The 23,070-nt window shown below is 43.2% G+C and overlaps 2 protein-coding genes and 1 long non-coding RNA gene across 6 annotated transcripts in view; 1 reads left to right on the top strand and 2 right to left on the bottom strand.

Annotated features, from left to right (window-relative positions):
- Positions 1–211: 211 nt before the first annotated feature.
- LOC132332944 (uncharacterized) lies at positions 212–12,221 on the bottom strand. Of its 2 annotated transcripts, none has more exons than XR_009488015.1 (4): positions 12,146–12,221; positions 10,143–10,267; positions 6,243–6,313; positions 212–1,094 (listed from the first exon to the last, which is right to left on the bottom strand). It is a non-coding gene; the product is annotated as an uncharacterized LOC132332944 (long non-coding RNA). The 2 variants fall into 2 exon arrangements; XR_009488014.1 differs by lacking the exon at positions 12,146–12,221 and adding an exon at positions 10,693–11,136.
- A 215-nt stretch (positions 12,222–12,436) lies between these two features.
- On the top strand, positions 12,437–17,431 carry PDCD5 (programmed cell death 5). Of its 2 annotated transcripts, none has more exons than XM_059856996.1 (6): positions 12,437–12,549; positions 14,076–14,116; positions 15,281–15,342; positions 15,778–15,869; positions 16,081–16,152; positions 16,477–17,431. In XM_059856996.1, exons 1-6 carry the CDS (start codon positions 12,484–12,486, stop codon positions 16,522–16,524), a joined length of 381 nt encoding a protein of 126 aa, XP_059712979.1. In that variant the 5' UTR covers positions 12,437–12,483; the 3' UTR covers positions 16,525–17,431. The 2 variants fall into 2 exon arrangements, with proteins under 2 accessions (XP_059712979.1, XP_059712978.1); XM_059856995.1 differs by having other exon boundaries at positions 12,441–12,555.
- Positions 17,432–18,144: 713 nt separating this feature from the next.
- ANKRD27 (ankyrin repeat domain 27) overlaps positions 18,145–23,070 on the bottom strand; it is a 55,000-nt gene continuing 50,074 nt past the window's right edge. For both annotated transcript variants that reach the window (XM_059856990.1, XM_059856991.1), the window contains 3 exons: positions 22,076–22,157; positions 21,470–21,542; positions 18,145–19,821 (listed from right to left, as the gene is read on the bottom strand). In XM_059856990.1, the coding sequence (XP_059712973.1) occupies positions 19,555–19,821; positions 21,470–21,542; positions 22,076–22,157 (422 nt within the window). In that variant the 3' untranslated portion in view covers positions 18,145–19,554. The remainder of the gene's footprint in view (positions 19,822–21,469; positions 21,543–22,075; positions 22,158–23,070) is intronic.

Genomic DNA, 23,070 nt, shown 5'->3' with positions numbered 1-23,070 from the left:
AGCGGCGGCGGCTGCGGGCGGGTGCGCGGCGCTCCCCGCCCTGCCCGGCTCTGCCCACCGCTCCCTGCAGTGGGCGGGCGGGGAGGGGCCGGGGCACACGGGGCCGCTCCCGCTCCCGCCCCCGCCCTGCCCTCCACCGGCCCGAGAGCACGCGGAGCGAACCGTCCCGTGCGCCTGCTGTAGGATGTCCCCGCCAGAAGAACTGCCCAGATGATCCCGCTGATGGAACAACGTGCCTCTCGCTTTTCCTCCTCCGGCAGCCGAGCTCTTCCTCCACGCGCCGCGGGCACCAGTGCACAGGTGATGTCCTGTAGTCTGTCACATGTCAAGCAGGCTCTCCCAGCACTCGTGTCCCCTGAAAACATTTAATTGTTGATTTCTAGACAGCTACCAATTCTAAAACGCCAGTTTTGCTCTCAGCTTGTACTTGAGCGCTGTCACTGACCTGAAGTCACATCACAATTAATCAGCTCCCTTATATCTCCCGATTTGTGAAGGTAAAAAAATTCTGAATGAAATGTAGCTTGATTAAAGAATGTTTCCGGTGATAACCAGAGAGAAACATAACCTAACATTTATTTGCCTGTTTGGATTTTTGGAGTAAGACTAAAAACCCAATAAAACTAAATTTCACCCTGTTATGACTACATAAATCAGGGATGTTGCAGAAAAAGTTACTAGATTATGCAATTTTTCTTCAAAACAGATCAGTGCTTTCAAGAATAAAGTCCAAAACAATATAAAATGGGAATTGGCTGTGTTTATGTAGTACATGAATCATTTAAGATTAAGAATCATTCTGAGATTAAAGAACAGCAAAATAATAAAAGATACTCTGTATTGGTCACATTACTCAAATTTCATGAGACTGAATAATGTTTATATTTCTCATAAAACAGTGCATTTCCCTTATGTATACCACCCAAGACTGTGAAAAAGTTCATAGACACAAAATTGTGCTTTCCTGTAAGCCTTTTGGAGATACTGGTTGTCTTTTTGGGAAATTGGCAGTCCAGGATCAAGTAGGAAGCCCATGGGAGACTCAGAATGAAAAATCCAAGTGCTCAACAGGGAGCGACCTTCTCCATTTCATCCTGCAAGCAATTAGGGAGAAACAAATCATCAGCTTCTCACAATCTCTCCATTTATGCCTCACATTGAAATGTCCCTGTAAAAGCAGCCTCCTTTACAGGATGTTATCATCAGTGCTTTTGTGGGGGCTCTTTTTTGGCCTTAAAATAGAAAATTTTACACATGTGGGTGTGTACAGAGCAAAGGGCAATAAAGAATGGAATGGGATAGGAAGAACCCATAATTTGGTCCCAAACAGTTATGTGGCTTCAAGATAAAAGGACTTTTCCAAGAGTTTCCTAACTAGTAGGATACTACAAGTAATCTACAATTAGTATTTCATCAAATTTTGATCAAAACATTTTAGTGAGTTCTAAATGTTTAGAGCATTTTAGTGAGTTCTATTTTCTACATCCACTAGGATTTACCTCTGTAAAAACATACCAGGAACAGTGCTCTATTTTGCAAGGTCTTTCACTTCTGCATCAGAAGTTCAACAGATAAGTAATTTAAACACATGGTGGTTTTAACAGACTAAAGATGAGCCTCATTCATGATTTCAAATCAGAACTCTAACTATGTTATCCTAATCCACATGTAGACAGGAAACTGGGAGATTGCACAGGGTTTTTTAGGAAAAAATAGAGACCTTATAACATTGTTTATTAAAAAAATAAAAGTATGTTGTTTTATAGTTCACTGCCCTAACATAATCATTGAGAAGTACTTGAGACTCTCTAATCCTGTCACCAACTCTGCAAACCAGTGGGAATCTGAATTGGTGCCCTGGATATTGTAGAGTCAGAGTCCTTCTGACTTCAGCCCACCTCCAGAAATCCTGACCAAGGTGGCTTTACAGTACAAGCTCCTCAGGTCTTCTACCTCACAAGTTTGTTGAGATCTAGAATACAAAAAACTTTACACATCATTTGCTTCCTTTTCCTGACTGTTGAACAGCACTCTCTGCGGTCCCATCAGGGTTCTCTGAATGTTCCAGACCAACCTCCCATTTACAAAAACTTTTATTTCTGTTACCTCTAAATTTGGATTTGTCAAGATGCACCTGTTCTTGCATTAAAGCAAGAAATTTTTTGGTCTTGCCTTGAATTACATGTGTGCATCTTTTATTAGAGTAACTTGAAGTTTTCCTTTTTTCTCAGTGTAAAATCTAGGATTTACAACCCTCAGGGTACACCTACATACCTGAGAGTAAATCTCCTGCCCAGGCTCACAGGCTGCACAGATTCTTGAAAGCCTGGAGTGCAGGTGAGCATCATTTCCAGAGATTTCACATGACTACAGATCTTTCCTGGTCACACACAAGATCAGGCTAAACCAACCTGCTGATTACTGAGATTCACCTATGTGACCAGGTGATTGCAAGGCCAAGACAAAATCATAATCTCTGTCAATGTTATGAATTCATTCATGTTTGGAAATTACTGAATTGTAACAGTCTGTAACTTAGTAATTTATATATAAACATAATTTTTTTACAGAAACATCATGAAAAGCATTTGATGGAGAATTTGCAGTTTACAAACCAGAATTTCTCTGAAATATGAGCAAGAAACATTCTGAGGAAAATCTTGCCTTAACCTTATGGGACTGCAGTGTCAATATTGAGGCAGGAGAGAAGAACAAGACATTCTTCCTGGTTTACATATACCTTGTAGCTGAAGAGCAGGATGGCATTGGGGAAAGTGGGACAATCAACTTTGCTTTTGATCAAAAGGCAAATATGCCTGAAGCAGTGAGTGCTCTTGACTGCCACATACTCAATAGCTGGCTTTCCCGGAGAAAAAAGGGGCTGGAAGTCCCCTAAGATCTTTTGCTATAAATAACTGTAAATATATAATCATAACAGAATTAATTGACCCCTCTGGAGCAAGATGTTGTGTGTGTCACCAGGTACACCTGCCAGGCATTCCTCTCAAGCACAAGTTTAAACCTTCAGGAAGGGCTCTGCTCTGCTGCATATGCAGCCATAGGAAGCTCTTCCTACACCATTTACTCCCCAGCCAGGATTCTACAAGTGACTTGGCAAGCAGCTCAGCAGGACCAAGCCCAGAGTGACACAACAGCCCCTGTGCAATTAAAGATGGTTTGTACATTGCCACTTTTCATAACAACATTTGTAGCTCCATTTTCTCAAATGCGAGTACAAGTCATAATCCTTTCCTGTATAATTTTGCAAATTAAACCTAAATTATTCAGAAGTACAGCTGTTGTTGTGTAATCCTTGCTAGTTCTTTATGCAGCTTTCTCTCTATAAGTCACAATTTTTTCTTGGAAACTAGTGCTGAAATGAGTGCAAGAAACACCTTCTGTCATGCTAAAAGTAGAATTCTTCCTCCAAAAGGGAAAAGATAGTGACTTTTTCAGTGTCTTTCATTATTTTATAACAATTACTTTCCAGTTTGTTTCAACCAGCTGGAAGAAACTTTCTGCTGTTAAGCATGGTGTGCTATATACAAGTCCAAGGTTAGAGCAAATGCTTTAATTACAATAATGTACCTAAATGGACATGCATATACAGCTGGAAACACCTCCTACATGACTTATAATCAAATTAAATCAGCTATACCATCACATCAAAAAGGGAAACCTGAGGTGTGTTGAAATCAGACAAGACAGTCACAATCAGTTGTCACTCTAATCACACTCTAAAGGTATACTCTGTTTTCCCTGGCTGGTGCCTTACTGCTTAACTGCTTACCAGTAGACACACATCATTAATAATGTCCCTAAACAGTCTAAAAACCTTTACAGAAAAGCTTTCTTTAAGCCCCTAAGTCTTCACACGATAAAGTTTTTTTGACTTGTGACTAATACAGAAAAAATATTTTAAAAAAATTAAAAATAATGATTTTTGCATGACTTTATCCTTTTCTCTAAATGCTCATTTTTCTCAAGACTGTGTTCCATTCCCATACTGCCTTAATAAAATGTGTGAGAAGCAGACTGCTGTTTTCACATTGAATACATAAAATACAACAAATACATATGCCAAACACTAAATCTTAGTAAATCTTGTTCCAATTTTTTTCAATTATTTGTATCTTGCAATAAACATAAAGAACCCATTCATTCTTGCTTGTCTTTCCTTTTCACAAGTGTAATTCTCCATAACTTCAGTACCTTTTGTTTTGGTCATCATGTTTCTCTATGTGTGAAACCCAAATTATTTTTGACTCAGCAGAACAAATCAGAAGAACAAAATTACATGGTCAGAATGTGCAGATTTGGCAAAGAAAATGTATCTGATTCCATTCTGCCCAGCTTTCAGCAGAAGCCCGGCAGTCTTCTTGTGAGCTGCTCAGGATCTGGCCTAAAGGGCTGCTGAGAAACCTGGCCTGCCAGATCTCCCAGTTCTGGGAGGGACATCACTGGACTGCAGCCCTATGGCTTGGGATGTGAAGGCTTCCAGGGTCTGGAGCAGACAACTGCTACAAAATCAGGGAGCCCACGTCTGCCAAGGGCAGTAGCTCTGAAAGCCACAGATGGACTGACCTAGATCCAGTGTCCAGTGCAACCCTCCTCCATAGACACTTCCTGGGTTTGAGAGGGGTTTGCTCCCAGGTAGGAGGAAGCAAACTTTAAAGTATCACACATCAGCACATTTGACAGAAAGGTACATACGAGAGGTTTCTATAAAAAATCCTTTGAAAATAACATTTGTTTAAATAACTCCAAACACTGTGACAGTATAATGACCTGGTGTCTGGTTGATTTGAGGTATCTTATATGGTACATCACAATTAGCTCCAAGTCTACCCAAAAAAACACACTAAAAATTCAAATTAGTAGTAAGAAAGACCTTACAACACCCTAAAAATATCATTTTAAATACCCTTAAAAAGTCCTAAAGGTATCCTAAACATTGCCAGAAAATTCCTAAAAACTCTAGCAAAAAAACCCTAAAATAGCCTCTTAAAGCCCTGAAAAAAAACATTAAAAAACCCCTAAAAACCTGCTCAGCCCCCAAACCCTACCTGTAACTTTCTAGCCAACAAACATCATCCCTACCTTTTAATTGGGGTAATTGTCTGCAGCTGCTGGGGGGGTTCTGGGGCTGTCCAACCATCAGGGCTGCTGCCTTATGCTGCTGTTGGGCAAAACTGATGACCTAGGGGTGCTGTTTAGGGTGAGCTTAGGGCTGGGGTGAGGGCTGCTGCACCTGTACTGTAACCCTACCTGATACCCTGTGTCCTTTGCGTGACTTTATTCCTTCACCCCAAACCCTCAGTCTCAGCTCTCCACCTATCAAGCCCCCCCTGTCTTTACCCCTAATCCCACAATATCTGTCTGTCACCCAAGGCCCGTGTTCAGACTCCCATGTGCTGCTGCAGGGAGTCCCAGGTGAGCGGTGGGGGGAGGGAGGGATGGGGCAGGGACAGACTGGTGAGGGGTGAAGGGCAGAGTAAGGGATGGGGTAAGGGCAGGCAGAAGAGAGGTGAAGGCCAGGGTGAGGAATGGGGCAGTGGTGGCCTGGATTGCAGAAGTCCAGCAGACTGCCAGCCACATAGCACCACAGGCCCCTGAGCACCAACGCCAGCCCTTTTCCCCAAGAAACAAAACTTAGGAACCCGGGTTCCTGGTGTTAGTTTGCAGGAGGCACTTGGCACTGCCAAACCAGCCCGAGTTAGCACTGGTGCCAGCTTGGGTCTGGGAGGCATCCTGCGCAATGTGGAATTTCAGCAGTCCACTCAGTCTAAGTCTGGTTCCAAGGAAATGCTGTGGAGGAAGTCACGTTGTGGCAGGTACTTTTTTCCCCTTGGGATGACTTTTGCAGTTGCAGTGTGCCTGGAGCTCTGAGCTTTGTGGTTTTAGGAACCCTAACCCCTAGGCAGTAAACACTGCAGCAGGCTAAGGCTGGTTCCCAGGAAAAAGCTGTGGAGGGAGCCATGTTGTGGCAGTTCTGTGTTCTCCTTGGCATGCCTTTTGCAGCTACAGTGTGCCTGGAGCTCTGGGCTTGGTGGTTTTCAGAACCCTAACCCTAGGTGTAACCCTAGACCCTAGGCAGAGCACTAAAAGCAGCCTTTGATATGAATGTGTAGTGATAAAAGTTGAAGACAATCATTGTACCTCTTGTTTAATGCTGTTGGAAATAACTGCAGGTAAAGCAGGGCTCAGGCAGCAGATCTTTGCTTTTCTCACAATACACTTACGATATTCCATTCTGTCCTGCTCCACTCCTCTCTCCCAGAACAGCTCCCAGCATTGTGGAACAGCCAAAGCTCTGCAAGGTCAGACAAGGCCTTCTCAGCGCACCTTGACTTCAGCAAAGGCAAATGACAAAAGCAAACCACGAGGAAGCACTTCTTTTTACCCCAGTCTCACCTTTCCTCTCCTAGCTCTAGTCTTTCAATCACCCCCCTCTAGCTTTCTGTGAAATCTGCCCTCCATTTATTCCTCTGTCTCTCTTATCTCATTGAAACAGCAGCCAAAAGGGGAAACAGACAGTGAGATAAAGTGGGCAACTTCTGTATCAATGTGCTTCTTTTATTCCATGGTCTCCTAAATAAATAATTGAAACCAATAGTGTTGCAGACCATTTAAAATAGACATTTTTCCATAGGCTACAGCAAAATTTAATAGTTGGAATACAATAAATACTTAACAGTGAAAAAAAAAAATCTAGTGCATCTCATACCTGAGTAATTTCCAAAAATGAGTAAAAAACCAGCACTAGTTCATGTCTGTTACTACCAGGAGAGAACTGCTGGCTTAGTGCAACTCTTTTTTACACAGCAGTATCTTTTAATAGAGCCATAATTTCAGATTGTTTTGATTTTTTTCAAAGCAAAAGTAATTCTTGTGGACAACAAGGGCAAACTTCCATATCTATATGTAGGAACAGTTATAAAACTCCTAAATGAACACTTTTTTAAAACTGAGAGTATCTAATTGTACTAAATAAAATAATACTACTGGAAACAGCAGCAGCTTTCCTTTTAACTTAGAGGGATAGTTCTAAATTGTCCACTCCCTGTAATTCATAGTTCAAATTTTTCTGAGAGCTGGGAAACGTGTTTCAGAACAAGCAATGTTCAGCTGCAAGGAGAGCTAAAGAAGGGCAATTCTGATCTCTTATAGGCAGTGCTTAACCTGCTCAGCTGAATGCAATGGTTCTAAACTGTCAGTACAGTTACAGTTGTCCCATTCAAGTAAATTCCTACTCTGAACCTGAAATATGGGAAAAAAAGTCTTTAAGAAGGGACAGTAAAGCAATACAGTCAACATTCCTCATTAATCAAACCAACAAACAAGTGACTAAGTGCTTAATCCTATAGAAATTTAACAATATAGTAAATATTGTCAGAGGAAAATATCACAATTCCAAAAGAAAACGAGGAACTGATTTAAGCCACAGCCCATTCTCACTTCATTTATGTGCCGGTAATGCAGAGTTTCTGTTTCATTGGCTTTGCTGTGCTCCAGCTCATTACACACAGCTGCTTCCCATGGGAGAAGTACAATACGCAGAAGGAGAATTAACAATCTGAAGTATAAGATTTTAGCCAAAAAATCAAAGGCTTTCATGTTCTACTTCTTGATAATGCAACAAAAACCCCAAACCAGATGTTATTTAAAAAATTAGGGTGAAAGAGCATATATCTGTATAGTAATAAAAATCCCATTAATGGCTTCAGCCAGGCTAAAATAACTGTGGACTCCTCTGTAGCAGAGCAAATCCATGAGTGATGGCAATCCTAAAATTGGAAATCTGCATATATATATATATATATATATATATATATATATATATATATATATGTATATGTATAGTTATTTCAGTGGACTGAAAATTACACATGAACTCAAGTAGTTTGTAGGTTGGACTTAAACCCCAGTAAGATACAATCACAGCTTCTGTACCCCACTATATATATATATATATATATATATATATATATATATATATATATATATATATATATATATGTGTGTGTGTGTGTGTGTGTATATATATAGCATAAGGAAACACCTGAATGTGCTCCTCACATCTGATGGCATTATATGGATTATGTTCCTACAAAACATTTGCTATTTATTCTTTGAAAATAAAAGTAATTTAAAAGTCTGTCAATAAAACTGTAAAGATTAATATTTTTCCTTTTCTCACTCCTGTCTTTTACAGTCTGAGATCTCCTCACACATGGACATCATTCCATTTCCAGATCCATTCTACAGTATTTTGCTATTATTTCATACAACTCTTTGTAAAGCTATGATCCAGCCTGAGCACAATAATTCTCATGACACATTTATTTATTTATTTATTTACTTATTAGAGCCCACTGCTGAGGCACCATTCAGAGTGTTGCATTGTAAATAATCTTTGTCTGCATTGGTGTGTTTGTTTATGGGACAATGGAAATTAAAGGGGAAGTCTTCCATGGCTTCAGTAAGATTTGGAACAGGCACAATGTTATTGTATAACTACTAATTAGATGCTTTAAACCCACTGTTAATTATTTAAGATTGTAGTTTCTTCTCTTGCTGTAAATTTTTCTTAATTTCCTTCTCATCAAACACAGTTCAATTTTCTTTTTTTTTTTAATATTACTTTTCTTACAGTATCTTACTTCAGCTTCTGTAAGGTGGAAAAATATTGCAATGTTTATTTTGTAGACATTGCAATGCCTGCCAATTTTTGTAGCAATGTTTCTGTGATTAATTTTTATTAAAATTTTAATTTAGGCCAGAGATGACTAAGCAAGGATTTCATCAAGCAAGGATTTCATCAAGCAGGATTTCCAGTGTATCTTCCAAACACAAGTGCTAAACACAGAGTTTGCAGAGTGTTGTCACAACCATCAATATTTTGCTTTATTTACAATTGCTTGAGAAATGAGAGGTTTTGTTCATGAGTTTTTTCATGCATTCTGTTATGACTCTAATATGGTGTCATTCCAAGGGTGATTACGGGGTCAATGTGAGCATTACTTAAATAAAAACATCATTTATAGTGATTAAAACCTTGGCGGAAAAATCAGCAGCTTTTCTTGATCCCTCTAGTGTTTGAAATTGAGTTTCAAAGGACTTGTGAAGGATCCTGCATATTGAAAGTGATCTCCTGGAGATTTACACATATCTCAAGTAGTCCTGAGAACTCTGCTGAATTACTAATGTACACGTAGTGCATTATTACTTGCAAACTAATGCATACTGAGCATTTTTGACAGCTGATATTCCTAAATAATACAGAGTATAAGTTTAAAAAATAGAAAAACCAGTCTTTTTAAAGCATCTGTTTTCTGTTTACCATCCTTCATCAATATAAATGATACAGAGAATTCTGTGGATTTATCAAAAATGTTGAGAATTTTCAGGAATCCACTATTTCTGCATTACAACTAAAGGTTCTGAACAAATTAAACCGTTCAACTGATTCTGAAACACCTTGGTCCATCCTTTCATGCTTTTGCATTTAGAACTGCCCTGTTTGCAGAGGAAATGATCTATACCTGGGAGCAGCTGAAAAACAAACCAGGCATCTGATGAGCCAAAACCAATACACAACTTAAAGCACTGCTGCCTCCAGATTTCTTTAATGAACCACAAACTCTTCTGTTTCCTCAGCCTCGTATCGTAATTGGCAATAACTACGACACCTTCTCAAAACACAGAAACTCATCAACTGTCAGCTCCCTGCTAATAAACTCATCCAGAACAACTTATTAAGACATAACCTTTAAGTGTGTGAGCAAACAATATGCAGTGAAAGCCGCAACACAAATATCTATAAAGCGAGATGAAGTATTAGGATTACTGCAGCTTTCTCTGAGCGAAGCCAAGCATATGGTGGTATAATGGAGCATGAATTTACAGCAGCAGAGATGTACGATATAGATTAAAGCTTCATCTGGGAGAACATACTGCGCGGCAAAAAAACAAACCAAAACAAAACAAAAAAACCCGAAAAACACCTAACAAAAAAACCCGAAAAAACAACCCGAACAATTTTTTATTTTGTTTTCTGGTTTAACCATGAGCACTGAATACTGTTGTGTAGAACAAGGGCTCCCTCTGCTGCCCACGGGGAAGGACAAACCAAATCCTACCTTCTGAACAGCTGAAAATGGGATCCCGAAATAGCCCTGGTTTTCAATCGGTCTGAACATGCTTCTCAGAACACGAGGATGGATGCGAGGTTTTCAGGCAGGACGGATGGGCTCCTGTGATCCATCTGGAGGGTGCGACACGGAAAAATCCAAATAAATTAACTCCACTCCGCTAATTTTGTCTGCATTCGCAGCCAGAGTTGTGAAAGAAATAAGCACTTGACACATTTTGTTACTGTTTAAAACTAGACCAGAAATATTTGGTAAAAAAAATCTTTGTTTTCCCCTTGGTAAGGGAGCTGTGCCTTATTCATCCTCGAAGAGCAGCTTTTGGGGTTTTTCTTCAGTTAAATTAAATCTTAAGGTACGACTGGAACACCTACCGACTGTAATAAGAGTGTGACTGACCGACAATCAAGGCTGAAATTTGAGGTGTGAAAGTTACTTTTTAAATGTGATTGAAGCTATTAAATGAGAGTGCAGTAATAGTTGCATTGCTAGTTTGACGCTAATAAAGTGTCTTTGTACCCAGTCTGATGAAGGCCCGTACCTTTGTCAGGTTTTTGGGGGAGTGCAGGAGTTTTTTTTCTATTTGATTGCAGAGACAGGGCCGTGGCTGCAGGTCAGGATGTCTTTTAGTTCCCATTGCGGACTGAGGACCGAACTGCGGAGCGGGGGGCTCAGCACAGGGAGGCACTTTTGGGGAGCCCCAAAAGCAGAGCAGAGCTGGGGGCAGCGCCACTCCCTGCTGCTCCCGTGGGATGATCCACCGAATCGCGTCCCCACGGCGGCTTTTTAGAGGAAATCGGAGGGCCCGTGGCAGACTCATAGCCTCGGTCACCAGTCCATGGTGACATTTGTAGGAGCCACTGGCACAAAGGGACACGGCAGAGCCGCGGTGTTCCATCAGCCCAGCGGGACCGTGCTGGTCCCGCTGTGCCCTCACACACAGCACTCCGGGCTGGTCCGGTCCCGCTGTGCCCTCACACACAGCACTCCGTGCTGGCCCCGCTGTGCCCTCACACACAGCACTCCGGGCCGGTCCAGTCCCGCTGTGCCCTCACACACAGCACTCCGGGCCGGTCCCGCTGTGCCCTCACACACAGCACTCCAGGCTGGCCCCGCTGTGCCCTCACACACAGCACTCCGGGCTGGCCCCGCTGTGCCCTCACGCACAGCACTCCGGGCTGGCCCCGCTGTGCCCTCACACACAGCACTCCGGGCCGGTCCGGTCCCGCTGTGCCCTCACACACAGCACTCCGTGCTGGCCCCGCTGTGCCCGCACACACAGCACTCCGGTCCGGTCCCTCTGTGCCCTCACACACAGCACTCCGGGCTGGTCCCGCTGTGCCCTCACACACAGCACTCCGGGCTGGCCCCGCTGTGCCCTCACACACAGCACTCCGGTCCGGTCCCGCTGTGCCCTCACACACAGCACTCCGGCCTGGTCCCGCTGTGCCCTCACACACAGCACTCCGTGCTGGTCCCGCTGTGCCCTCACACACAGCACTCCGGGCTGGTCCCGCTGTGCCCTCACACACAGCACTCCGGGCCGGGCCGGTCCCGCTGTGCCCTCACACACAGCACTCCGGGCTGGTCCCGCTGTGCCCTCACACACAGCACTCCGGGCCGGTCCGGTCCCGCTGTGCCCTCACACACAGCACTCCGGGCTGGTCCCGCTGTGCCCTCACACACAGCACTCCGGGCTGGTCCCGCTGTGCCCTCACACACAGCACTCCGTGCTGGCTCCGCTGTGCCCTCACACACAGCACTCCGGCCTGGTCCCGCTGTGCCCTCACACACAGCACTCTGGGTTGGCCCCTCCCGCTCCTCACGCCGGCAGCTCCCAAAAAAGGGGCAGCTCAGGAAAGGCAAGGAGGTGCTGGAGAGGGTCCAGGAGAGACCACAAAGATGAGGAGAAGTCTGGAGTATCTCTGTGATAAGGAGGGACTGTGAGATCCCTGGGCCTGGGGAAGAGTGAGAGGGATCTCATCAGTCCATACCAGCATGTTCAGAGCACGGTGCCAGGCTCTGTTCAGTGGTGCCCTGCGAAAGGGCGAGAAGCGATACTGATCATCTAAAACACAGATTCCACATCAATATGAGGAAGAGCTTCTTTACACTGCGGGTGGCAGAGCTGAGAGTGAGGTGTGGGGTCGCTCTCTCTGGACACATCCCAAACCCACCCGGACGCGTCCCTGCGTCCCCTGCTCCGGTGACCCTGCCCTGCTCAGGGGGCTCGGGAATAGGCGGTGGATTGGCCTCGCCTGGAGAGGGCGCGGCGGGGCGGGGGCAGCGCTCGGCGGTGGATTGGCAGCGCCTGGCGCGGGCGGCCTCAGCCATGGCGGACGAGGAGCTGGAGGCGCTGCGGCAGCGGCGGCTGGGCGAGATCAGGGCCGAGCACGGGGTGAGGGTACGGGCGAGATCAGGGCCGAGCACGGGGTGAGGGTACGGGCGAGATCGGGGCCAAGCACGGGGTGAGGGTACGGGCGAGATCGGGGCCAAGCACGGGGTGAGGGGACGGGGGGATCAGGGCCAAGCACGGGGTGAAGGGACGGGAGAGATCGGGGCCAAGCACGGGGTGTGGCAGGGCCCGACTCTCCGCCCGAAGCGCTTTCGGGGGCCGGAGGGGAAGAGGAGAGGCGTGTGCGTGACCAAGGCTGGGGGGGAAGCGGGAAGAGGCCCAGCCGGAGCTTTGGCTGGAAACGGCACCGAGCGCAGCCCCGGCGCCGCCGCCGCCGCCGCCTCCCTCCGCTCCTGCCTTGGGAGGTTCGGCACCCGAAAGTTCCCGCCCCCACCACTCACTATTCCATAGATTTCCTTCCTAGCCTTTCCAGCCATCTCAGTTTTTAGAGCTGAATCACAGAATCACAGAATTGTTTGGGCTGGAAAGACCTTCTGGAAATTATCCAGTCCAGCGTCTCACCAGGGCAGAGTCACCTGGAGCAGCTGACACAGGAGCGCGTCCAGGTGGGCTTGGAATGTCTCCAGAGACGAGACTCCACTCCCTCCTGGGCAGCTGCTCCAGTGCTTTGCCACCCTCCATGGAAAGAAGTTCTTCCTCGTGTTGAAGTGAAACTTGTGTTTTAGTTTGTGGCCATTGCTCCTTGTCCTCTGCTGGGCACCACTGAAAGGAGTTGGACACCATCCTCTGACACAATCTGTATATGGATTTATATGAAGTGTCAATTTTGTTGTTCCTGTGAAGGAACTCTACCTCCAGCCAGCCCCATTTCCTGTCTGTGTGGTTTTCCATCCTGCTTTCACACCTTTAATTGTTACCTGTAAAATCTGAGGTCTTGATTCCATATAAAATTCAGGGGTTTTTCAGTTTTTTGTTACTTGCTTCTGAATAGTTGCCAGTAATAGTGACTTGGAAGTTTGACCCCTTTTGTTTTTCATATGTATTAGTGTTTAATGCAGGAACCAACTTTTGTAGACCCCCCCCCCCCCCCCCCATTAACTTTTCATTGGTTTCAGGAGTTAGACTTGATGATCCTTGTGTGTTCTTCCAGCTCAGAATATTCCATGATTCTGGGATTTCAGCTGCCATGCTGAGAATGTGTTACGTTTCATTTTACTTATCCTTAACTTCTCTAATGGATCTATAATGCTTTTGTCAGTTTTCTGGGCTTTGGAGAAGCCTGTTTTCCTAGAGCTCAGGGGAAGGCCTCTTCCTGCCCCCAGCCCCAGGAGTCTGTGGCTAGCCCAGGAACAGCTCACCCCACTGTTGGCATGACTGTGCTGTGAGGAGAGCAGAGGGTGGCACATTTATCTGCTAGGGCAGCAGATTCCCATTTCCAGCATCTCATCCATGGGCAGGCAGGTTTAGCAGGCAAGTTTATCTTCCATCAATGCTGCTGGAATATTTTCACTTTCTGTCCTGTGTGGAATGATTCTGGATTGTGAAATTTGCTCTGATCTCTTCTTCAGGATCCTTCAGCTGATCCGTCGCAACAGGAAGCAAAGCAGAGGTATAAATGAGACTTGAATTTTGGTCTTGCATCTAATCATCTTTAGCTATTTACTCTTTTTTTTTTTTTTTTTTTTTTAGTATTTAATTTCTTTGGAATGCTGCCCCACATTTGTTTTGTTGCTGGGAAAACCACCAACAAAGGAATTGAAATGGATCAAAGATTTGATGCAGGTGTGGCTCCCGTGCCATGACCACGCTGCCTGAGCCCTGCTGGGGTGGGAGGGCACGATGAAAAAGCAGCAGCAGCTCATTTTCCCTTGGCACCTGTCTGAGTTCAGTAACCTCCTGAGCTGCAGTGATGCAGCAGGGTGCTCTGGGGAGCATCATCCCTCCCACTGTCAGCTGCTTCTGGGAGGCAGAACCCTTGGCTCCTCAGGGTTGCTAGGAGTTTATGATCCAAGTCTTGCAGGCTGGCAGAACTCCTCCCAAACTGGTGCTTTTTGTCAGTGGTGAGTTTGGGTTGGGTTTGGCTGCTATTGCAGTGGGAAGAGCCTTTCCCAGTTGATTTGGTTTTTCTGGGATGCCTATTCCAGTTAAAATGCTGAAGTAAAATTATTTTTGTGGAAGCTCAGTGGGGGAACAGTGTTCAGTATTTGTGTTAAGGGGAAAATTGTAACCAAGTGTTTGAAGAGCTGACATTGCACAGTCCAAGTCTGTATTAACTAAAGTTTCACAAACTAAAGCTCCAGTTTTGCAGATACTTATATCAAATATTGTAAGTACATGGAGATTTAGTGAAAAGTTCTAAATACACAGATGAGCTTTGGTTTGATTTTGGAATTGCATGGACAATTCCTTGTGCCTGTTCTACCTTGCACTGCCTTGGGGTCAATTCCACATGGATAAATGCAGGATCTAAAGGGTAGCACAGCTTTTGTCTCTTAAAATGTAATCTTGACCAGTGAGAAGGTGTAAGTATGAAACTCCACCTTGATTTCCTGGAAGATGTTACCAGCTGTGTAACTTCAGAAATGGGAAATGTCCAGAAGAAATGGACATTCCCAGGAAATGCTGTGAAAGATGTCATGTAAATGGAAGGTTTGAAGTGGCTTCAAGAAGCCACTTCCACAAATCAAAAGTCTTCTGTCATTTGCTGTTCTGTGCATGTTATTTTAGGCGTTTGAAATCCCACTTTTAATGTGTGCTTCACTTTTCCTTACAGGGAAGCAGAGATAAGAAATACTATTTTAGCTCAAGTTCTTGATCAAGCAGCTCGTGCAAGATGTGAGTATCCAAGTAACTTCCTAATTAAAAATACTCATCTAAGTGACTCCTCAGAAGTGTGATGTACAGAGGCCAGACTAGAAAAATACTGGTTTTGCTGAGAAGATAAAACTTGCAGCTTTTCAGTTGGCAATATCAGTGATTAGAAGGGAGAGGCTGATGAGTATCTGAATTATGTTAGTGTTTTAGATTTTATTTAAATTAGTAGAAGGAATTATATGAAGAGTCAAAGTTGTTTAATCAGAAGCAAGTATTTAAAACTAAGAAATATAACTGTCTTGTACCTGGCATAAATGAAAGTGCCTTTTTCAATTTATTTCATGACCCTGGCATGAAGAAGATTGTTTCCTAGGGACATTTGTCACTTTTTTTGTACTAGTGAAGGTATTGGAGAATGTTGTAACCCCAAATGAACAGAGCCTGTTTTTGTTGCAGTAAGCAATTTAGCACTTGTGAAACCAGACAAAGCAAAAGCAGTAGAGAATTATCTTATACAGATGGCTAGATTTGGACAGCTAGCTGGAAAGGTGAGTATATTTCCCAATTCTTTCTCACATATATATATTTTTAAACCAAATTCACTCCAAAAAAAGATGTTTATAATGTAAGTTAAATAAACTGTAAATAGCTCCTAAAGCCTATTGTAATTCCATCAAAAGCCTTTTGTAAGAAAGGAAATTTTGATTCAGTATGATACTCTCAGAGTGTGTTTATCCACATTATGTTTGACTTTCCTAGGTATCAGAACAAGGTTTGATAGAAATTCTTGAAAAAGTGAGTCAGCAAACAGAAAAGAAAACAACAGTGAAGGTGAGTTTTCTTTCCTAAACGTAATGTTGTATAAAGTAGAGCAGCAGAATTGCCTGTGTGGGACCAGTTCAGGGTGGAAGTTTGTATTTGCACCTCCTGCCCTGCCCTGGTGGGTGCTGGGGTTCCTTTAGAGCAGAGCTCCTGGGGCCAGCGTGGTGTGGGGCAGCCTGGCCCAGCTCTGTCCTGTGTCCCTGGGCCAGGCAGGGCCTGGGGGGGTTCTGGCCAGGCAGTGCCTTCACTGCCACGTGCATGGACTGGGAAAGGCTTGTGCCAGCCTGCATTTACCGTGACCCTTCAATTTTCCCTTTGTGTATTTCATTTTAGTTCAACAGAAGGAAAGTGTTGGATTCTGATGAAGAGGATGATTATTAATACTACTGTAAGGCTGCCAAACAATAGCCTGGAAAAATGCTGTTAGCAGGCAGAATGCAAGATCTGAAAATGTTTACGCTTCTTGACTTTTTTTTATTATTATAAAAGGCCAACAAATAACTTGTAAAATAAATCTAAGAAGGGGGATTTTATAACTTAAAGTTTTGTAGTATAAGAGGCCTGAGCAGTGTGGGGTTCCCCATGGCTTCATTAGCATGAATGTTTTGTTGCCCCTTCCTCACTGTAAGCTCTGCTTTCAGCCACTGCACACACTTAACTTGCTGTTATTGGAGATAGCAAACACAGGAGCCAAGTGAGACAGGGAACAGCCACTCAGAGTTAAAGTCTGTCCAGACTCTGTCACAGAAGTGTTAGAAAGGAGATTCCCTGAGCCCCTGAAGGATGCCTGTCCAGCCAGTCACCGGCTCTCAAGTCCTTAATGGAAACTTAAAATGAAGGTATCCAAATAGTCTTTGGATCAGGGGATTCCCATCAGGCAGTCTGTGTAAAGAAATGTTACCAGCAAACAGCTGAGCTGTTCCCCTGTCAGTTCCTGGGCTTTCAGACAAAGCAAGTTAACTGTGTCATACACAGCACTGTTCAGACACTTGGTATCGTGTGTTCTTACAACTACCTCCACTTGTATCAAATGGCTGGAGAGTTTCTTACCTGGATAAAAAAAGACAGACCATTTTCCTAAACTCTGCAACTCCTGCATGCATAAAGTAAAACTGAACTTGTGCTGTACCTTTATTCAAGAATATGGTTATGGAAATCAGTAGGATGAATACTGTAAAGTGCTGATAAACTCTCCCACCACAACCCCCTTATCTGACATAATTTAACAGGATCGTGTATGATTCCAACTGCAGTGTTTTTTGGAACAGAATAAACTTGTTTCAAGTGAGCCCTAGTGGGTGTGTTTTTCTTGTCTGAATGTGGTTAAAAAGATGAAACATTTGTTATTTTTGTTTCATTTGGTTTAGACTGCATTTTGCTTCTCTGTTTGTAATTAGGATGCCTTAGCTTTAGTGATAGCCGGAGTGTGCCAAATTTCTTCAGACTTACCACCCTTACTGAGTCTGAAGCCAAAGTTTGGTGAACTGATTTTTCTTATCTATACGGTTGAGAAATCTGAAGAATAATTTAGTTAATGTATGCTACAATAAAACACAAGCAAAATTCTCACTCTGTAATTTGGGAATCAGTTCTATAATAGTCTACTAGATCTTAAATACCTGGATTATTCTTGCTACAGGTAAGGACCAATGACTTACTCTGGGTCATCTTTATAGTGTCACAAGAAGGAAAACCTGGTTTACCTCTTTCCTTTTTTGTCTTTTGACTTGTAATAGCTGAACATTTTTTTTTTTTTATTTGAATGTAGAGCTAGAAAAGGAGGTTATGTGAAAATGCTGAGTTTCACTAACCGTTCTATTTTGTACACCTCTATGCATAAATCACACCAAACAACACAACCTACTAAAATTATCTGTAAATGTAGGAGGAAGGAAGGTCCAGGAGTAAACAGAGGATAAAGTCTTCAAATGCCTACAAAACCAAACAAGAAAATCTGTAATAGACTCAATGCCTGGACAAAAGCACTCAAAGGAAACAGTATTTTCAAGAGTTCTTTTACTAGTTTTTTCTTTCCATCATTTGGCACAAATCCAAGGCACATCAGAAAATCAGATGAACTCATAAATTATTAGAAAAATAAACACATTACCCTCAAATCCAAATGTCATTTGACATTTTACCTCTTAGATTAAAAAGTTATCTGAAAAACCCAGCACTCTATCTTCCAGCTTTGTATTTTGCCAGGTAGTTTACTAATACCACAGTTAAGATAATTATTTATACAAACAGTTCATGAAATAAAATGCAAGCTGGATGTGATGAGCCAAGAATAAAAAAATACTGTGCTGCAAAACCTGGCTTTTGCTATTTACAGCTTTGCCTCCCATAACCGAACAGTAGAAAATGAACTTCAAATCTAAGCAGCCACTTGGTAGTTCCCTGTGAGCTTTCAATTCTTCAGTGATCACCCCTGGGAATGGGGCAGGATTTGGCCTTTTCCAGCCAGTACTCACTGATGTGAGAAGTACCTTTGATAATGGCAATTTCACCTTTTTAATAGCAGTCCAGAGCAGGCTCTGAAGCAGTTTAGTCTGTGGCTGTTGCCCAGGATCAGATTCATGAGTAATTGTGCATTTTTGCATTCCTTCCTTTAGAGGAGGGGAAAAGCAACTTAAAATGCATGCTACAATAAAACACAAGCAGCACCTCTGCTTGCTTCTGCTTTTTTATTAGGCTGTGAACAGCAAGCCCAAAGTTTACCTTTGTCAAGGGCTCTCCACTTTTTCCCCAGTATCTTGGCTCCTCTGTAAGAGCTTGATCTTGCAGCTCCAGTACAGGGGAGCATTGCTGAGATATTAGCAAGGATTACATCCCTTCACATTAGTAATGCAGATGTTATGGACTATTGTTTGCCCAGCTACTGAAATACACAGAAATATATACTATAATGGTTTGTAACATTACAATAAAAATAGAGACATTTCAATTACCTCTGGCAATAAATACCTTGTTATCCAATATATCTTTTTATATATATAAATATATTTATATTTAATTCTGAATGTAGTGATAAAAACTGAAAATGCAAAAATTATTCAAAGACTTTTAAAACAAAGTGGGTGGCTGAAAAATACAATACAGGGTTTCATTTGGTTTACTGTTACATAGAACTTTTTAATAAGTGCTGAATAGAAAGGAAAGCAATTTTGCTGCCTTTAGCTCATTACGTCCCTGTTAGTGAGATCAGTAATGATCTGGCTGTGTGGTCACCTCCAATATGAACAAAGGAGTCAGGCTCCAGGGTGCCAGAACATTCCAGCTGTACTGCAGAGCCTGTGCCTGCTCTGAACTGGGGTGTGTCATTGTCACCGACAGTAACACACAGTGAAGGGCTACTGAAATCCACACCACCAACTTCCTCAGCTCTGGGCTTCAAATCCGTGCTTCCCTTCAGGGGTGTGGACCTGAGCCCTGCCAGTCCGGTGCCTGCGGCAGCCCTGTGGCTGCAGGGCTGCAGGAGCCGCTGTCGCTGCCCTCTGCTGGCAGTGGCACATTGACCGTGTGTCTGCGCTGCAGTAATTTACTGCGGGGAGGAGCTGCCGTGTCATCATCTTCCACAAACTCACCGCTGCACCCCGAGTCAGTCACCTGACCTGTGCTCTGCTCCAGCATTCCAACAGATTTTAATTTGCTTTTATCAAAGCTTTTAATAGCCATCTGTGAGGAGAGAGAAATGGTACATTAAAAGCATCTGCTTTCTTCATTATGAAGGAAAATTATGATAGTGTTTCTTGGACATTATTATCACGTGAATTTCATGACACTGAGAACACAGCCAAGATTAAAATAGCATACTTTGTAAGGGAGTAATTATATTTGGGCTACATAGGAGAAAACAAGAGGCCAGCCTGCTCCAGGCTACACACACATCAGTACCAGACCGGGAAACATAACAGACATTCCAAAACTTATTTTCACCTCACTATCCCAACAGCATCCCAACTCTTCTAAACACCATTTGTAATGCAAGTCTCAATGCACTTGAAATTAACAGCCATTTCTTTTACTATTAAGAAAAGTGGAAGTAGTAACAGCCAGGGTCACCCAGGTACTGCTGAAGGCAAAGGCAGTTTTTTTCCCTGCTTCCAGAGGTCACCTGTCAGGGAAGAGACCCGGCCCTCCCCACCCCCTAGTGCCTCTTTCTGGTCGTTCCAACTATTCATATCTTCCATTTCCACACCTGCTCTGGTTTCTGCTGTACAGAGTGGGTGGCTGGCCTGGATTACTGGCCACTCTGCAAATGTTAAAATAACCAGAAGAAATAAAGAGAATGCGAGCATGCCAATGACAGATCTTCTAGGAAAAGAATGAAAGGAGAAAGCAGCTTTTTGTGCTGAAAAAATGGCAACAGTCTTGAAAAAGCTGCAGACAGAGTTTATTTAAATCCACTAGCATTTAAATCCACTAACAATTCAGAGCTGTAGGGACTCATGAATTAGTTCAGCCACAGCTGTATGAACTCACAACCACAGAACAGGGCTGGAGTGTATCAGGGTCACATATTAGTTTTCTGACACCCGTGTACTGAAATTACATACTGCCTTCAGTGATCTACAGTGATAAAATGTAAATCCCAGGTTAAGTAGTGGAATATAATCATTTAGAAAGAATTAATAAAATATTAGCTTTATAGAATTAATTTAGTGATCTCAAGGCTTTTGGCAAATAATCAGTCTTCTAAGGGCTGTAGGAAAAGGAAGAGAATCCCATTTTCCAGAAGGACATGAGCTGCAGAGTCTGCATTTCCAAGCTGTGTCAGTCTAATGATGGGCAGCTGCTGGACTAACCTGGTAAAAACTGTTTTGTTTTGGACAGGTCATTTTTCTCTTGATTTAGTGTTCTGAAATGGCCTAGCAGAAGATGCAATGAGAGTCAAAGCCAGTGTAAAGGAGGCAGAAGACAATGACAATGCAACATGCAGTTTGCTGTCACCCTTGCAAACATCTCCTCTTACAAAGCAAACCCCAATTTAAATCTACTGAAAAACGTCTCTCTTGCCAAAGCAAGAGCTCCAAGAAGCTGCAGAGTTTTTCAGTTCTAGGTTTTGCTGGACAGGACACAGAAGAGAAAGCAGAGATGAAACCTGCAGTAAGAGGCTTAAGATATTTGAAAGAATGTTCAAGAGGTGTCATAGAAGCACCACTGAAGTTTGAACAATGATGAAATTTGGCAAACAGGTCAGAACTTCTGTGATTCAACGACCACCACTAGTAAACATTCTCTTACATGTACCCAGAGCAATAGCAGAGCAAACAAACATATTTGCTGTAATATAAGAACAATCTGAGCAAGTATTTCCACTTACCTGATGCAATAAGTGATAGTCAAAATTAGGGGCACTTTTATCTCTTGTTATTGTTCTCCGTAAATGTTTTTCTCTAAAGAAGATTTTAAAGAAATCAAAGAAATTAAATGTCTTCACATAAGCCTTTCATAAAAGCCTCTCTCAGAATCTCCACAAGGTGGAACTGTCTCACCAGAGACAGGCAGCTCCCTGACAACACCTTCCCAGAACCGCAGCCTACTCACATTCCCTCTATTTTACTATGGAACAGACATTAGAGCTTAAGAAGATACTGAGCAAAACCCAACCAAGGAGTGAACATCACTACAGTATTTTTAAGCAGTCTGGCTCTGAAACACTTAACTGATGGTACACCACCAAGTATTAGTGCAATCCCAATTTTAGATACATTTTCAAGCCCTCCCTCTCCACCCCAGTGAGCTTGTCATGCCCAGAACATCTGCCTGGGGATGTGACTCTGCCAGCCCTGCAGGATTAACATCCACTGGCACACCACCATGTCATGTGTAACCAGCCCTGACCCACTCTGGGCCTTTGTTAGCAGCTGCATTTCTCCTTTGCTTATGGGAAACAACAAACCCACTCTGAGCAAGCTTCTCTGCTTACTTGTTAAATCTGTTAATTGATTGGACCAGTTGAAGTTGTCTGCTTATGGGATCATCAGCTTCCTCACAGGGCTTAGGATGCACTGAGGGTTTAAAAGAACAGGCAGCTAAAATTACAACTGAGTCTCACTTAGGAGTTCTGATTTTCAATTGAACATAAAACTATAACTGTGCCAACTTGAAGTAGAGTGGTGATTTATCTTTGGAAATTTTAAAAACTTTTAAGTTGCAGAAGTAACCATTCTTCCTCAGATAAAACAACTGGACAAGCTTCTGAAGAGACTGTAAATCTGGACTCTGAGGCCCTGAATTAACACACAGATGCTAAACCACCTCTTCATTAGAATTACTCATATCTTCTATTGCTCTTTTAGAACTATTCAAAATATTTGAAAGAACTATTCTCACTTTTAGGTGTCAGCACGCTGTGATTAATTGTGATTTTCTATTAATGAGACATGCATAATCTCTCCGAGGGAAGGAAGCAAGAGTTACTTTGAAAACTCATGGGTGCTGAAATGAGCACTCCTACTTCTCATCTACCCTGATTCCTACTTTGCAGCCTCCCTGTTTTCTTTCTACAGCTCTGGTAGCATCAGGTCCTTTGCTGAGCTGTCCAGCTCAGGGGGCATAGCTTTTCTTACATCCCCAGGGCAGAGAACTTGAAAATTCACCTGAAAAACTTCTGAGGCACCATAATGGGAGCAGTGGATAAGGCAGATCAGAAACTGGGGGTGAGAGGTGAGGAGGGAGAATCTGTGGTCCTTAAGCTCCATCTCAGAGGCTGCTTAGGCACATTAAGATAGGGCCAAGTGTCAACTCCTTTAAGGAGTGAAATAACTTTGCATCATTCAATATAACTTATAATTTTATTGCTGTTAAAAAAGGGCAAGGTCAGAGTTTACACTGCAAGACAAAAGGTATCAAAAGGATGGTAACTCATCCTTCCCAAGGCACCAGGGCCCTGCTGCAGCCCAGCTGTGCTGTCACTGCACC

Source organism: Haemorhous mexicanus, chromosome 12, assembly GCF_027477595.1.
Source record: "Haemorhous mexicanus isolate bHaeMex1 chromosome 12, bHaeMex1.pri, whole genome shotgun sequence".
NCBI lineage: Eukaryota > Metazoa > Chordata > Aves > Passeriformes > Fringillidae > Haemorhous > Haemorhous mexicanus.
This window is presented reverse-complemented; position numbering and strand designations above follow the sequence as displayed.

Coding starts and splice junctions, on each gene's coding strand:
- PDCD5 (XM_059856995.1), top strand. CDS start 12,484: ATGGCGGACGAGGAGCTGGAGGCGCTGCGGCAGCGGCGGCTGGGCGAG. Junction 14,117..15,280: donor CAACAGGAAGCAAAGCAGAG/GTATAAATGAGA, acceptor TTTTCCTTACAG/GGAAGCAGAGATAAGAAATA. Junction 16,153..16,476: donor AAAAGAAAACAACAGTGAAG/GTGAGTTTTCTT, acceptor ATTTCATTTTAG/TTCAACAGAAGGAAAGTGTT.